Source organism: Centroberyx affinis, unplaced genomic scaffold, assembly GCF_046629955.1.
Source record: "Centroberyx affinis isolate AG114_WGS23_722 - 3 ecotype Tasmania unplaced genomic scaffold, CSIRO-AGI_Caff_v1 ptg003529l_1, whole genome shotgun sequence".
Classification (NCBI taxonomy): domain Eukaryota; kingdom Metazoa; phylum Chordata; class Actinopteri; order Beryciformes; family Berycidae; genus Centroberyx; species Centroberyx affinis.
In genome coordinates this window covers 213,693-229,337 of record NW_027281473.1, presented here as the reverse complement: position 1 = coordinate 229,337, position 15,645 = coordinate 213,693, and the positions used below count along the sequence as shown (strand labels likewise).

The 15,645-nt window shown below is 44.0% G+C and overlaps 1 protein-coding gene across 1 annotated transcript; it reads left to right on the top strand.

Moving 5' to 3' along the window:
• The first annotated feature begins 215 nt into the window (after window positions 1-215).
• Window positions 216-15,005, top strand: ism2b (isthmin 2b). Its single transcript, XM_071539876.1, has 6 exons — window positions 216-696; window positions 6,257-6,490; window positions 8,065-8,398; window positions 10,901-11,038; window positions 11,298-11,366; window positions 12,297-15,005. The coding sequence occupies exons 1-6, from the start codon at window positions 586-588 to the stop codon at window positions 12,812-12,814; spliced, it is 1,404 nt and encodes a 467-aa protein (XP_071395977.1). The 5' UTR covers window positions 216-585; the 3' UTR covers window positions 12,815-15,005.
• Window positions 15,006-15,645: the final 640 nt, after the last annotated feature.

Here is a 15,645-nt window from a genome sequence, read left to right as displayed (position 1 = left end):
ACGGAACCGGTGTGGATGAACTTCAACTGGATAATGGATTAACGCATCAGAGATAAAAAAAAAAAAAAAAAAAAAAACGCACAGTATAGGCTACTATGAACTCCAGATGTCAATGTATTGGAAGAAAACACCCACCCAACCACCCACCCACCCACGACGGAATGACTCACATTTTAAAGTAGTTGAATAAGCGGGCGCCGGTGCGGACGGGGAGATTTTGCGTGGGTATTTGGGTTCTTCGGTACTTAAAGCTGATCCAAATCTGTTTTTTTATGGGGAAGGTAGACACTGACCTAGACCCGCCGTACGGACAGACAGCCGCTTCGAGAGTCGCTGGTGCCAGATATGGATAGCGCGCTGGATACCTTGGGACACTGGTGCGCATCTTCATAAAGTGCGACACTTCGAGGCTGGCGAGGCTGAAAACTTCACTTGTCCCGAGTCAAAGTTGCCGACAAACTAATGAAGGGCAGGGGATATCGTTCTCTCTGAATCGACGAGCTGAAGTTAGAGAAAATAGTCGGAGAAAAGCCTCCAAAGTACTTTTACAAATCTTCTTCAAAGGGAAGCTTTTCAGTGGAGAAGATGCGTCAAGAGGTCGCGGGGAGATTTCAGATGCTGCTGATGATTTGGCCGATACTTGTCGTTAGTTTCGGGACGGGGTTTCCCACTAGACACAAGAATGTTGCCCATAAGGTAAGTTTTCTTCATGCATTATGTGTGTTGGCTTTTTGAAGCTTAGCTAAGTTTAGCAACAAGTTTCAAAAATTACCGTGACGCCTTATGATTACACCTGCGGCTGACAAAATCTGATTTCCTTATCAAAATTATGAATGCCCTATTGAATCATTGCTAACGTGTTAATTATTGCAAGGTCTATTTCTGTGTTCTCAGTTTTATATCCCATTCATTGCTTATTACCTATATCAAAAAGAGCTATCCTATAATAATACTGAGAAGAATACTATACAAACATCACGGCAAAACTAAAAGTCCCTATATGGATATTATAGGAATATGTCTTAATGCCATAGGAAATAAAATAAAATAAAATGCAATAAAGTAGGATAAGGTCACTATTAACTCTCTATTGAATACCACAGACACACTGTAAGTCCCTATTAGAGGAATATTATACTATGTTTTGTTATGGTATGTTTCCAACCTATATAACAAGAATGAAAATATTAAATCAAAATTTCTTTATTTTTGTTAAAATTTGTAATTTTATAGGTTAATGGAAGCTAAAGTGGTAACTTTATTACACCATAGATAGAAAGTGCTACAAAATAGTATGTAAGTCACACAAAAGTCACTATTAATATTAGTCAATCAATAAAATGAGGACAAAGGCCATGAGAGAGGGATTTCCTCAGGAGTGCAGCAGGCTAATCTCTATTGTTCCTTTTCTCTCTCCATGTATAGTAAGGTAGCAGAGAAGCTTTGCCAACACTGGGCAGCACCAATAATAAATTCAAAGTCTCTACACACATCTCTACACACCCTGTGTAGTGTGTAGTGTGTAGTGTGTCCAAGCGAGTGTTTGTGTTACACATGGACATATATGGATATCAAAGTCTGTGTGTTTGTGTGTGTGGGTGCGCGCGTGTGTGTGTGTGTGTGTGTGTGTCAGGGTTCAGTTTTTGCCTTTGAACTTTCCTTCTTGTGTGGCCTCCCATGGATGCCCTATTGGGTCTCTCTCCCATCATCTGTCTGATTGATGTCAAAGAAGAGAGAGAGAGGGAGAGAGAGGGAGGGAGGGAGAGGGGGAGAGAGAGAGAGATGGAGAGAGAGGGAGGGAGAGAGAGAGAGAAGGGGGATGGTTAGCGAGCAGAAAAAGTTGCTGTGGCATTTATGATTGCTCATTTCATCCTCCAAAAGCCTGCAGCTGGTGACTGTGCACCTCTGCCTGTGACCTGGCGGATGCTTGTCCAAAAGCGGTGGATGGAGAGGAGAGAGATTAGAGGAGGGAGAGGAGAGGAGGAGGAGGAGGAGGAGGAGGAGGAGGGGGGGGAACGGCCGGTGGGGCAGTACAGTACAGTAAAGCGGTGCACAGTAACGAGAGGCTTATGTAACCGGGGTAAGGCGAACCCTCCGAGTCTCTCACACTGGAGCCGGGGTCAAGGGTCACTCCTCTGATTGTTTACGTTGGCTCTTTTTTGTGTTAATGTGGAATTTCCTGTTTTTGGTCTTACCCTCATCTCTCGGGGAAGAGGAGGAGGAGGAAGAGGAGGAGGGGGGGTTTGTGTTGAAGTGTGAGTGGCTTCTTTTCCAAATATCAGGACCTGTTTGCCCTGTTTGCCCTGTCTGTTTCGTACCATCCCATCCCGCCAACCCCTGCCTGCCACCCCCCCCCGCCCCACCTCCGCACCTCCGCACCCTCACCCCGATTCCACGGAGCATGCATTTGTTTTCCCCTGTGTTTTTTTTTTTCATTTGCAAAGGCGGCGATCAAAGAGGGCCCATAGTTTATTGTTCTTCTGTAATGGTTTGGAAACGGCCAAGTGCAGAGGCCTTTGATATCTGCGGTCACATAAATCAGGGCTGCCACACCGCCTGCCTTCCCAGCCCGCCCCCCTCCAACCCCACCGGACCCCCCCACCACCACCACCACCACCACCACCCCCCTTCACCCATCCAGCCCCTGCCCCCATCCAGCGCCTCGACCTCCTCTCCCCATCCTGAATGTGTGTCACCATCAGCAGCAGCAGCAGTGGCGGCGGCGGCGGTGGCGGCGGCAGTAGCCCTAAATGGATCCAGTGTTTTCCAGTCAGTCGGCCCTCTGAAAGGACGGGAGGACACAAGGCTTTGTTTTACCGAAGGGGTGGGAAGTTGGAAGTGGATCTCTCAGTAGTGTTTGTCTGAAGAGAGAGAGAGCGAGAGAGAGAGAGAGAGAGAGAGAGAGAGAGAGAGAGAGAGAGAATGCCAGTTTCCAGGCCAGGCCAAGGTCTCCCACTGCATCCATATAGTCGCCCCGTTAAACACACCACATGTCATCAGCCAATAGGCCTTTGATCAGGAGAGCCCCTCTGCCGAGAGGAGGAGAGGAGGAGAGCGGGATCAGAGAGAACGAGGGGGAGGAAGAAAGGAGAGTGATATACAGGGCGAAAAAATACAGGATCCAGATGTGTAACAAGACGAGATGAGGAGGGTGTGAAAGTATGTGGCCTCCCTCATGACTCCGGCCTGTTTCTGTGTGTCTGCGCGCGTGTGTGTGTGTGTGTGTGTGTATGTGTAGGTGTTAGAGCATGTGTGTGCATGTGTGTGAGTGTTACAATGTGAGTGTGAGTGGATGTTGTCACTGCTGGTCAGATATGAGGAATGTAGGACAAATAGACGCATTGCATAGTGCAGAATGAGCTGTCCTCTCTCTCATTGAGTTTGTGTCTGATCCCCCCCAGTGGTAATGATCTTCTCCTGAGTCCTTCCCTTTAGCCAAAGGCAGGAGGCACAGTAGCACTAGCGATGCACTGATGCGGCTAACAGGCCAATACCATGATATTGGTATTGTGCCGGATAATTTCCCCAATAAAATCCTACACCAAGAGCCAGGTGCACGATGTCAGAAATGGAAAGCAAAGTGACTTGATTTTCTACCTTTCTCGCACACAAAATTATGTTAGATCGTCATTTATTACCACAGACTCCAATCAACAGCCTAAGTCTGTATTGCTCAGTAAGTGTAATGGATTAGATCGGAGGTATCGGCAGTGAAAAACTGGTATCGGTGCATTCTTGCGCAGCACCTATAAGATCCAGGTCTTAAAAACCCCTGTACCAAGTTCAGTCAAAAAAAAATGGCATCCCATCTAAAAACGTTCACCTTTAAAGAATGCTTGAAATGCCTGTATTATTGGACTTAAATTGGGTCCTGGGTCTTGTAAAAGGAATTGTGTGTGTAATTATTGAGTTTAATATTTGAATTTACATTGGCTTTTCTGAAAAACTGCAGGGGCCTTTGCAACATTTTATGTGTTAACTTGTAGTAAATACAGGGATCGGTGAGAAGTCGCATAAAAAGTTATAGTGTCATGCTGGCTGAGTGTTATCATTGGACTGTTTATTGCAGTAATATTGCTATAATTTGTTAAATTATGGCCCTTGTCTGTTGGAATAGGATAATAAGAGTTTTCTTGGTAATAGTGTGGGAATAGGTCAAACTTGCATTCATTGCAATATTTGGAATATTTGTTTGCAGTATTTGCAAGGAATACTAGTTGATTTACAAGGCTGATTTCTCCTAAAAGGTTATCAATTTGTCACTACTGCCAATTTACAGATTCCTGGGGAGGGGGCTGCCTCCTCCTCATCTACCGCTTATTGTGCTTGACAGGCTTCTCCTCTAAATAGGCATTATGCGTTCACATGGTTGGACTTGACCGACCAGATAACTTTTTTTATGGGACAATCGCAGTCAGCCAGTAAAAAGTATGTTCTGTTCTACAGGCCATAACTATAATTCTTCAACCGTCTTGTCGTTAATCCAGATCTTTTTTCCCCTCTTTTGCCCTCCAACCGCCACTGTCTCGCTCTGTGCAGACCACAAACTGGCACAGCTCCAATCCCAAAGTCCTGTCCTATCGTGTGTTTGGGCCATTTTGTTGTATTGAGGATACTGTACAGACTTGGGCGACTGGCAGACAAGGGGGTATTGGATGTTTTGGGGGGTCGAGGTTTAACTTGGATCAGTATCAGACATGAAATAGACACATGTCCTCCTATTAGACGTGTAATAGACGTTTGTTCAATGGAGAATCACACCCAAAATGTATTCCAGTTACATATATGTCTCAGACTCCTCACCATTATAATGTTAATCTCAGTGATGAACTTTTCCTGGTCTTCCTTCTGAGGACCTGAGAGAGACCTGTGAGGGGAAGCTAAGTGGTGGTGGTGGCGGCGGCGGCACGGCAGGTTCAGACACACTCGGGCCGGCCCAGGGGTCCCACGCCTCCCAGGCCCTCTCATTAAAGCTAAAAGAGGATCTTTCTGGCACAGGCCCCTCTTTGTCCAAGGCCTGGATGCCATGACTGTTGTGGGAAAAAAAAAGAAAAAAGAATGAAACGAACGAGCGGGCCGGTTGGTCGCTTGGCTGGTTGGTTGGTTGCCTCAGTGGCTTTTTAGAATTGCTGACCAAGCTGTGAAATTGTAGATATTTTCAAGGTTTCTTCCTGGAAACAGAGCGCTAATTGTGTTCTAGAGGTGCTCATCAATCAGCCATTAAGCCAATTACAAAAATGACAAGACTTTATGTCACTTACCCTAAAGTAGCCACTGGATTTAGACTACCTAAAAGGATAATACCAGTGTTTTTGCCAATTTTTGTTTGTGCCATTTATCTAGGTTTTCCAACCTTCAGAAAGTTGCTCCCATTCATTTTGTATAGTGTGAAAAACAACTTCCACAGACTTTAAAATTGCCCAAGCTACATGATCCATCACATTAAACATGAAGCCTTAATTTGGCTTTGGCTTTGGCAAAGTTTCTGTTTTATCATTATTTCATGGTGCCCAAGTTGAGTGTTTTCTTATCGATGCGTTTTGTTTACTGCCAATCACCTGACACCCACAGGAAAAAATGGGTGTCTCCTCCCGCAAATAATCTCTCAAAACATGTCAACTTACAAACTTTATTGTCACATCTATATCTTCTTATGTGGGGCGCCTTTGTTAGACGGGACTTCATTAGCAGTTACTTTCAAGATAGGTTTGACACTGTTTTGCATTTTAAAAATGAAGTATGAAGAAGAGTAAATGTTAAAAAAATCAAATTTTATACAGCATACATTGCAAAATGACTCAGGGAAATGTAAACTAGGTGTAGACAGTATGGGCTGTAACTCTAAATGACGGTGGTATTCTCCTTTGAATCATTCTAATAGTTTACTGTCTGTGGTCCAGATGGCCATTTATCATCGCTAATATGAGTGAGAGGAGGGTGATGTTAGCAATAAAGAAACAAAAAAACATGAAATCATACTATAAAGCAAGGAATCTCTGTCTGTATGTGTGTCCTTCGCATATCTCGAGAACCGTTAGTCCGATCCACTTCACACTTGGCAGGTGTATTGCTGGGGACCCAAGGATGTGTAGTGTCGAGTGTGAAGTTGTTTGGATGAGCGATTCTAAAGAAAGCTGCAAGCATCAATACCGGAGGCCAAGCAATCGGCCCGTTCCGAATAGGCATGTTTTGAACGGGCATTGCACTAGTCATACTAAATACATTGTCTTACGTCTTCTGTTTTATTTTCCACCAGGCTCACGGCCAGCCACCTCAGAGCCCCGAGGCTCTGGAGCAGCAGAACCAGGTGCAGAGTCTGCTGCCCGAGCCCCACAGCCACCAGCGGAGGTGGTCCCACACCCAGCACCGCTCCGTGGGGGTCCTGCCACAGCCCGAGCCCGAGGAGGAGACCAAACCCTTCATCCTGGATCTCAAGAACTTCCCGGACCTGGCCAATGCTGACATGAACTCACAGAACCCCAACATACAGGTCAGTTGCATGTGGGGAGTCACAGATTGTATTTGGGGTCATATTAGTCTATGTGTAAGTAGAACCTCTATGATGGGTCTCACAGAACGAGTTCAGCTTGTTAGAGAGACACGTCAAGACGGAGATAAGGATATGTTCTTAATTTCCACTATGTTTTATGGAGACAGGAAAATAATTTTTTATATTTTACATTCTTAATGGACTTGCCTGGTCAACTAAAGCCTTGTGATATGTGATATGCCGTAAGTTAACAACCCCTTAAATGACATCACACTCATTTTGGTGCGTCTGGTGTAATTACACAGTAAAGAAATAGGTGGTAAATTATGGGTTAAATAGAAATCATTAACGCAAAAGAAGAGCGGAACTGGGCAGTTGTTTTCTCTCTTCTTGTAATGATTTATTTTCTCACTGTGAAACAAAATCCAGCAGTCTCTCCATCTAATCTTAGACAGCCAGCTGTGTCTTTTTTTGCTACTATTCAATTAAAGTGTAATAAAGGGAAAAAGGGGATCTGTAATCATAAGCGTTACCCATTAAGTCCTCATCATTTCCCTCTAGATTGGCCTAAACGTCTTCAAAAAGTCGTTCTGTTTAACTTATCTCTGGGTAGTTTTCCTCCTCCTCCTCTCTGGTCAGTGTAATCAGGATGTGGTTAGGCGGACATAATGATGCCCATGTCTACATCATGTAACTACAGTGACCCGGCTCTCACTGTCCCGACGAAAACCAACTTTTCTGCAGCACATACACCACACATGCCATACATTAACTATAAGACTCTCTGCATAAAACAGTCATCTAGAACAAATGACAGCAATTTCCAATCACTTTCTTAACTCTAATCCTTAAATTATTTTCACAACAGTTACAAAACGATAGCGAAAATGCAGACAGGACGTTTCCTTGTTGCCTGGTCTTTACATCAGCTGAAGCGGGCCCTTGTAACTACTGCAGCATCTAGGATGAGTCATACTGAGGTAATGAGAGGTAGTTAACCAGAATAAACGCTCGCATTCTCTGCCTGAGACGAAAGCGAAGGAGCTGGGATCGTTTGGTTGTCTGAATGCTCATGCTCACGTCTGGCTGGCTGAGTTAGATCCAGGGAGCGGGTTTGGTTTTCTAAAATACTTTTTTTGAGGATTTGAGATGGTTGATTTCTTGTGATGAGCCGGTAACTGATGCGCTGCACAGAAGCTGCACAAAGCGATATCATCAATTATCTATGATGCTTCAGCCTGTTGATAAGCTGTGCTGCTTGTGCTGTGCTGATGACATCTCCAAGCAAAACCAGAATTAACATAGTTATCTTAGTGATCTTTGACAGTTCAATAGATACTTCAATATGAATACTTTTCTCAATGTAGGTCTTTCATTCACTGTAAATTAAGCGGCTCCAAATTTTGCTCGTCAATGACCCCACAGTTTGGAGTCTTGGTTGATAGTTTATAACTTTAGGAAAGAGTTGTTCATGTTCACAAATACTGAAGCTGTCAAAGATCATATAGGCAAATTCTGTTTGAAGATGGATGTGTACTTTAAATTCACTGAGAACTCCCTCTCTGATCACATAGGTAACCATCGAGGTGGTGGACGACCCTCAGATGGAGGTAGAGATGGACCTGGCCAAGGAAAAAGACTGGCTACCCTCCTCTTCCTCCTCCCCCTCTTCCACAGTAGACTGGCTGGGAGGGAAGAAGCTTTTCTGGCCCCTGTTCTGGGGCTACACAGACGCCGATTCCAGCGAGGACAGCACCGGCCGCTCAGGCTTGGAGGAAACCGGCGAGGAAGAGGAGGAGGAAGATTACTCCCTGGATTACGGCAGCGAGGAGCCCCTCCCCAGCGGGGTGGGCGGGGACTGGGATAGTCGCTGGAACGAGGGCTGGGACCCGATGCAGAGCTACTATGGTGAGGTTTGCCAAGTGGTACACTCACTGTCTGCCAGTGCAGCCATAAAAGCACAATCCCTCTCAATTTTCACTTTTCAGCTTTAGATTTGGCTTCAAATATAGCAACACAAGAAACTGATTACAACTGAGCACTTTACCAAAATGAATCAAATCTTTTCCACGTATGTAAGGAAGAGAAAAAGGTAAAACGTGAAATTGCGGGAATACAACCAATGAGTTTCACATATCAAAAGAGAGATAGAGGGAATAGGAATGTCTTTAGGAAGAGAGAGAGAGAGAAAGAAAGAGAGAGAGACAGACTACAGCATGGTAGACCGTCCTGGCAGCCGGAGCGGACCAGGCGATGCCAGGAGGAGAGGCAGCATGAGCACTCGACCATCAGGGCATTGTGGGCTTCAGGCACTTTGAAGTCGACACTGGTCGTGCTGGTCGCAGAGGCCCGCCTTTTGAAGATGGGTCCGATGCGCTCGCTAATGGCAGCGTGAGGCCGGCACTGTTCCCTGGGACAAAACAGCCCTCTGCTTGTGGACAATTAGAGGGCAGATTGGGAACACAGAATGACAGGGGCCATTCGGCTGGCCCTTTCATCCTTCCGCGGGACCCCGTGGGCCCCCCCGGACCCTGGCGGCCCTCGCTGCCCTCCGCGGCTCGGCCTTTTGAGCCAGTTCAAGAATTTCGGGGGTCTTTCAGGGCTCTGCATAACATTTACGGCTTTGTTGCTTTTTTTTTTGTTTCTCTTAATTCTGCTCTCCTCTGATGGGAAAAAAGAACGGTGTGCCTCAACATGCACAGACTCTATTCAGTGGTAAAGATAGTAAATAAGGAGACAGAGATAGATAGAGAGAGAGAGAAAGAGAGAGAGAGAGAGATGAGAGAGAGAGAGAGAAAATTATGAAAGTTATTATTGTATTGTAGTATTAGTATTAGTATTGTATTGTAAAAAAACAGTTACTTCCCGCTAACAGAGTTGGATGGATGTTTTCACCCCATTCCATCTGTTTGTTTGTTTGACTGTTAGAAGGATAACTCCAAAACTTATGAACAGATTTGGACAAAACTTTGTGGAAAGTTTGGTCATGGGCCAAGGAAGAACTGATTAACTTTTTGTACAGATTGGCCAAAGGGGGGCGTGACAGTAGGCGTGGCTTCTCACTAAAAGGCATATAACTTCTGAACAGATTCACATAACACCATCAAACTTTGTGGCCTATCAGCAGACATATAAACCATCTGTTACTGGCCCAATCAAACAACATGGGGGCACTGGAGAACTCATTTCCGGTCCAGTGGTAGGAGGGCAGCCCTAATGGAAACTGAAGAAATATAGTTGATTGGCCATGTGGTGTTGCAATAATCAGCTAAAATGCTTAAAAGTGGCTAGAATTTCAACAGGGATAATCTCATGTCCCATTTCAGGTCCAGTCATGAAAATGTGTGCATCTGCTGACGTAAAACAAGTTGGTAATAAAAAATTGGTAGAAATTAAATTAAATTATGTACTGGCATATCTTGACATTTGCATAGCGTTGGCGGAGGTATGCGCTCTACTGAGTGCCATCTCGTTTTAGCTGTGTAACCTTTCCCTTATCCATCTACTAATATAAACCTTGTCTGTGTAAGTGATGTGCATGTAGACTTACCAGAAAGGGCAACAATGCCTGTTAAGTGGTCAGATCTAAAGGTTTGGTGAACATAAATCAAGGATGTCTGCCTTAGCTTCGCCTGTAATTAAGACTCTCCTGAGACCCTGTTCCCATGTGGCCATATGGCGAGTTGGCAGCGCCCACAAAGGCAAATCGGGTGCTCGCTACACCCAAGCTGGTATTTCTGCACCCACCTCGCCTGTAATCGAGAACGACTTGTTTTCAATGTCATTAACACCACGAGGAAACTTGGTGCGCAGGCGGATCAACCCACCCCAGCACAGGCTGTCTCTCTCTAATTTGACTGAAGCCTACTTCAAAAGAATGGGTTTGCATGGGAAAGGTTAGACCAGGAGAAAATTTCCGTCCATATTGACTGAGACAGACTAGAAATTTGGAAAGCCGATTCTGGATTAGGATGCTGATGCTACTCACACAATCAGTTATTTCAACAGAGAACTTTGACAGACAGAGAAGTTTGTTTTCTGGATTTGCAAAGGTCATTCCCCTTGAGCTCATAATCTTGATCAAGCCTTTGAAGCTGTTGTTTTTCTTCTCCATATTAGCTTGTTAAATGTACCATATGTAGTGATTGAGCCAAATGTTGACCTGTGACCACAAACATGGCGCAGTGCTCATCGAAAATGTGACACCCGTTCACATTCTCTCTCCCTCTCTTTCTAATAATCTCTAATAATTCGCAGTATGTAAACCTTGCATTAACCTAAACATTTGTTGAATTTTCCCAGGATTGCAAAGCTTCCCTATAGTCCGAGGCCAAAATGAAATGTAACAAAAGTAGCTTGGGCTGAGTTAGTGTCACTGACTCTGTTTGTGTTTTGTTTTTCCTCCCACAGAGAAGGAGACAGACGAGTGGACTGCCTGGTCTCCCTGCTCAGTGACCTGTGGACACGGTGAGAAGAAGAGGACCAAGTCCTGCGGCTACTCCTGCACTCTGACAGAGGCCTCCAGGTGCGACTTGGAGCCTTGTCCTGGTGAGCTCACACATATTCTTCTTTCCTTCCAAGGCATAGATGCAGTCTTCATTGGTCCAAATGCTGGTCTGTATGTGTATGTGCAGGCTTTTGTTCCAGTTTATTAGAAATTTTTTTATATTGTGTTGGATAATTGCCAAAATATTATTACTCCAGGGCCACGGCAGTAGAGATCCCTATAAATACGTTTACTATGGCTGTTATTTGTGTAAAATAGGGTCTTTAATTTAATTTTGATGTGCCTCTTTCCTTTTTGTAGATGATGTCAACACTGTGGTGGAGCCTTTCCCCTTCGAGATGGAGAATGGCACAGAGCCATTTGGGACAGGTCAGTTGAATGTGTTTTGTGTTTACCTAGGACATGAGTGGGAGGCTTCCAGTTAAAAAGAGTTGAAAAGGTTTATGAACCTCGCTACAGCGGAAGTGGAGCCTCTGAAAGGACTATCATCTACCAGTACCCAAAAGAAAGCCAACACTGGGGTCAGGCTCTACCGTTTGCCCTGAAATATCAGACAATGTGTTAAATACAGAAGGCCAGACGTTGGACAGTTTAGGCCAAAGAGAGTAGAGCCCACACACTAGGAACTCATTCATACACCTTTATTAGACAATGATCTGAAGTATAAATGGAGTTCCTAATGTGCGGGCTGTACTCTGTTTATCTGCTGTTGTTTGAAATAGTCCAACATCTTTTTGATGTGCGTATAACTGCTACTTATCCAGAGATTAGAGCAAAGTCAGGACATATGCCCCAAATAAGCAGGAAATATTCTACATCAGTCACACAATGGGTCCACATGACCTTAGAGAGATGAAGATGATGCAACACCTTAAACTGTATAAGACCATGCTTGGTGTGTATAGATGCTGAGTGCACCTTCTCCTGCAAATATGTCTGTTGCTCCTCTGTAATTTCAATGCCCAAATCCTCTTCCCAAACTGACTTCACATAATCCCGAGAAGTATCAAGTAAGTCAGAGATAGTCGTAGGTTGGTATTGCCCCTTTGGATGACGGATTATAAGAAAGTAAAGATTCCATTGATATGCTGCCAGGTACTCTAGGGGATGTAGATGTATTGGATCTAACATAATTTTGAGAATGTACTTTTAAATTGGCTTGCTTGGTAGCATGGCTGTCCATCATGATGCCAGACACAGGACTCATGGCCTCTAGACTGCTTCTAGACTTATTGCCAAGAGAGAGTTGTTGTGACTAGTAATACTAAAAACATGGTGTTACTGTGCTCTTTCCAACAGATGTGGACAGCTGTGAGAAGTGGCTGAACTGTAAGAGTGAGTTCCTCCAGAGGTACCTCCACCAGGTCTTGGCGGAGCTGCCCAGCTGCCCCTGCTCCTACCCCTCTGAAGTGGCGTACACGGTGGTCAGCGTTTTCGATGAGAATCACAACCGGCCGTTCCGCTGGCGCGATGCCAGTGGCCCCAAGGAGCGGCTGGACATCTACAAGCCGTCAGCGCGCACCTGCATCCGCTCAGCGCTTTCCGGCGACTCGTCTACGCTGGCGGCGCAGCACTGTTGTTATGACGACCGCGGACGGCTGATCACGCGGGGGAAGGGCGCAGGCACGCCTAACCTGATCAGCACCGAGTTCTCACCTGAGCTGCACTTCAAAGTGGACGTGCTGCCTTGGATCCTGTGCAAGGGAGACTGGAGCCGCTTCCATGCGGTGCGGCCACCCAACAATGGGCTGAGCTGCCCAGAAAACCCCCATGAAGACGTGTTCATGAATGAACTGGAAGAGGCCAGGGAGTACTGAGGGACCACAGCCAAAACTACCACTTCACCCAGAGAGTCAGTGGGCCCAATCCTAACTTGAGAGGGGACTGCCTACCTTTAAAAAAATCAACATCTATATGTCTAAACCATGCATCGGCCATTGACCGTGCATTGAAGACTCAGAGGTAATGCACAGATGCGATTGAGAGTTTTGGGGGGTTTTCAGGCTGATGCTGAAGTGTGGCTGTCTCAAGTTAGGATTTGGCACAGTGTCCTGATATCAGGCTCAGCTGAACTGAACTGAATTACATGAATGGAAAAAAAGATGCAGTATTCTCCAATGCTTGCCAACCTGTTACACATCTGGCATGACATCAAGCTCTCTCTTTGTTTTTTTATTCAGTACACACTCCTGTGTGCGTGTAAGCATGATGTCTACCTGCTGGCTTTTTTTGGTGGTGTCCCGGAGCTCTTGTGATTGACAATAGCAACATATGGTAAACATCTTGATCATGCTTCTTATAGATTTTACATTAGGAAATGTATGATTATGGGCAGGTTATACTGATGAGAGAAAGGAATGCATGGGCAGAGTCCAATAAATGAAAACTCCTAACTATGCTGCTAACAATAAATGAACATACTTCAGGTTTGAAAGGTACTAAGGGGGATATTTTGGTAAAACAAGCCTACAGTGTGAAGGGAGGACATCACTAGACCCAAATGAATAAGAAAAATAGGTTAAATTTTCTCAAAAGGTCCCACATGTATGCACAGTATGTGAATGTCAATCTATTGGGACACTAGACTCCTATTAGTAATATTAAAAGATTGATAGAAATATAAAAAAAAATAGTTGGAAATCTTAACCAGAGCAAGCAATCAGTAAGCTAAAGGGATTTCAAACCCATTGATGAGCTTGCTGGTGAGAATTATGAGCGTGTCATTTAGGCAGTAATTGCACAGGAACAGCACATTTGATTTCAAATGCTTTGCCACACAGATCGACTCCATGTGTTTCCTCACATTTTGACAGCCATGAAAAAATATGATCTGGGTCGCAAAGAGTTAAAAATCAGACTGTTGCCGCCTGTGTAAATCCAGCCACCCAAGTATCTACAGCGTAAATGTAGGCAAAAAGTGTTCTCAAGTGAGCAGGTTGTTCTCATAGATGTGTCTCTACAATGTTCTCAGGGGGACTAACTGACCATGATAAAAATTTTGTCCATTTACCTCGACCGCGGAGCACTATTGGACCTTGTACGAAGTGCACATGTATTCGGGTAGAGATTAGTAGAAGGGTATCGAATGTGTAATCCAGATTGATGAACAGATTATGCTTTTTGTGCAGTTTTTTTGGAAAGCAGTTGGATCCGTTATCACTGAATAGCTGTCGTCATTTTGGTGCATTGTGTTTGGAAAAAAGGTGTCATTGCTATTGAGGCTGTTGGCTTGAAGTCTTTGGGTTTATGTACGGAACTTGAATGGATAGAAAGGACATTTCTACTCAAATAAACAGTTGAGTTTAGTTGGTACTCTTATGATGGCTGGCATAGAATATTTGATAATGTCAGTGTGGACATATGCGGTCATTCCACATATGAAAAAATGCTCATTCCTGTGACAATTTAGCAAACATTCAATGGCAGTACTTAAAAGTACCAAGATACTCCAGGAATTGCCCTTTCTATCCATTCTAATTCTATGGGTTTTCGCTCCAAACCTCTTTCAGGAATACTATTTCCAGATGTATACAGGTGAACACGCATTTACATTTTGGAATCACAGATTTTAAAGGAAGGCACTTTATTTAAGGTATATATACAAAAGATATATATGAATATCAAATGTACTCATGTTTGCCATTTGTTGATGATAGTGTTATCGTGAAGGGAAAAGATAACTTGCCAGAAATGCTGCATTGTTCTATGAAAGTGCATATATCAAGTGTTCTGTTAAGAAAAGCATGATCTTTTTGTGATTTCTGAACCTAGTATTACATATATGGTCTTGTACAGTATTTATTTGTCTGTTCTTTTTTTTTAAAGTTTGCTGAAGCTTTGAAATGACTCTATACTCAACATGGTGCACTAATCGGACTGAGAAATGCAGGCGCTCGACGTCAAAAGGGAAACCACTTGCCTCACATCACTTCATACAACAACATCAAGTGTCTGTATTTCATTCTACGTTGTACTTCAGTGCTCTATGAATATGTTGTTGCAATTATGATGAAGAAATATATAAAGACTTTGCATTCATCGCCTGGCTCATTTGGGGTTTTTCACATTATATTGAGATGCTATATGAGATAAGTTCTTCTATCATTCTACTTTTAGTGTAAAAAAACAGTGAGTGTAGCCTGACACATCAACAACAAAGCTTCTGGTGCTCAAGTAAATACTTACCAATTCTGGTCCTTGTGATCAGTTTATCAAAGGGACGCGAGCGGCACAAGATCTAACGTCGGCGAGTCCTGCTTTCTCTGGGCGGAGTGCTGCTCACCGCTGTTTAGGAGACAGTATGGATTTCACTCTCATGTTTCAATTTGTCACTTTAGGTGGAGAAATGTCCATACCTGAAACCAGAATTTAATTTGAGCAAATAGGGTGAATGTACGTGGTCTCAATTTCCCTATTTGGATTTAGGCTGATAAGATGGGTGTATTAATGCAGCTTTAAAGTACATTAAAAAATCAACTTGTTCCTCATCTGTTGCAGCTTACAGTTTTACAGCCCCAGCATGAAGTAGACATGAAGAAGTTTTTTTGAATAGTACAACTGTAGCATTGTAGATCATGCATTTATCTTGCATTAGTTCTACAGCAGATTTATTATTATTTTTAAATACTGCAAAGTAGACCTAAGTAAG

Bases quoted from the DNA above. Each gene is read 5' to 3' on its own strand.
- ism2b (XM_071539876.1), top strand. From the start codon at position 586: ATGCGTCAAGAGGTCGCGGGGAGATTTCAGATGCTGCTGATGATTTGG. The intron at 6,491-8,064 runs GTCAGTTGCATG...CTGATCACATAG, and splicing joins CACAGAACCCCAACATACAG to GTAACCATCGAGGTGGTGGA. The intron at 8,399-10,900 runs GTGAGGTTTGCC...TTCCTCCCACAG, and splicing joins CCCGATGCAGAGCTACTATG to AGAAGGAGACAGACGAGTGG.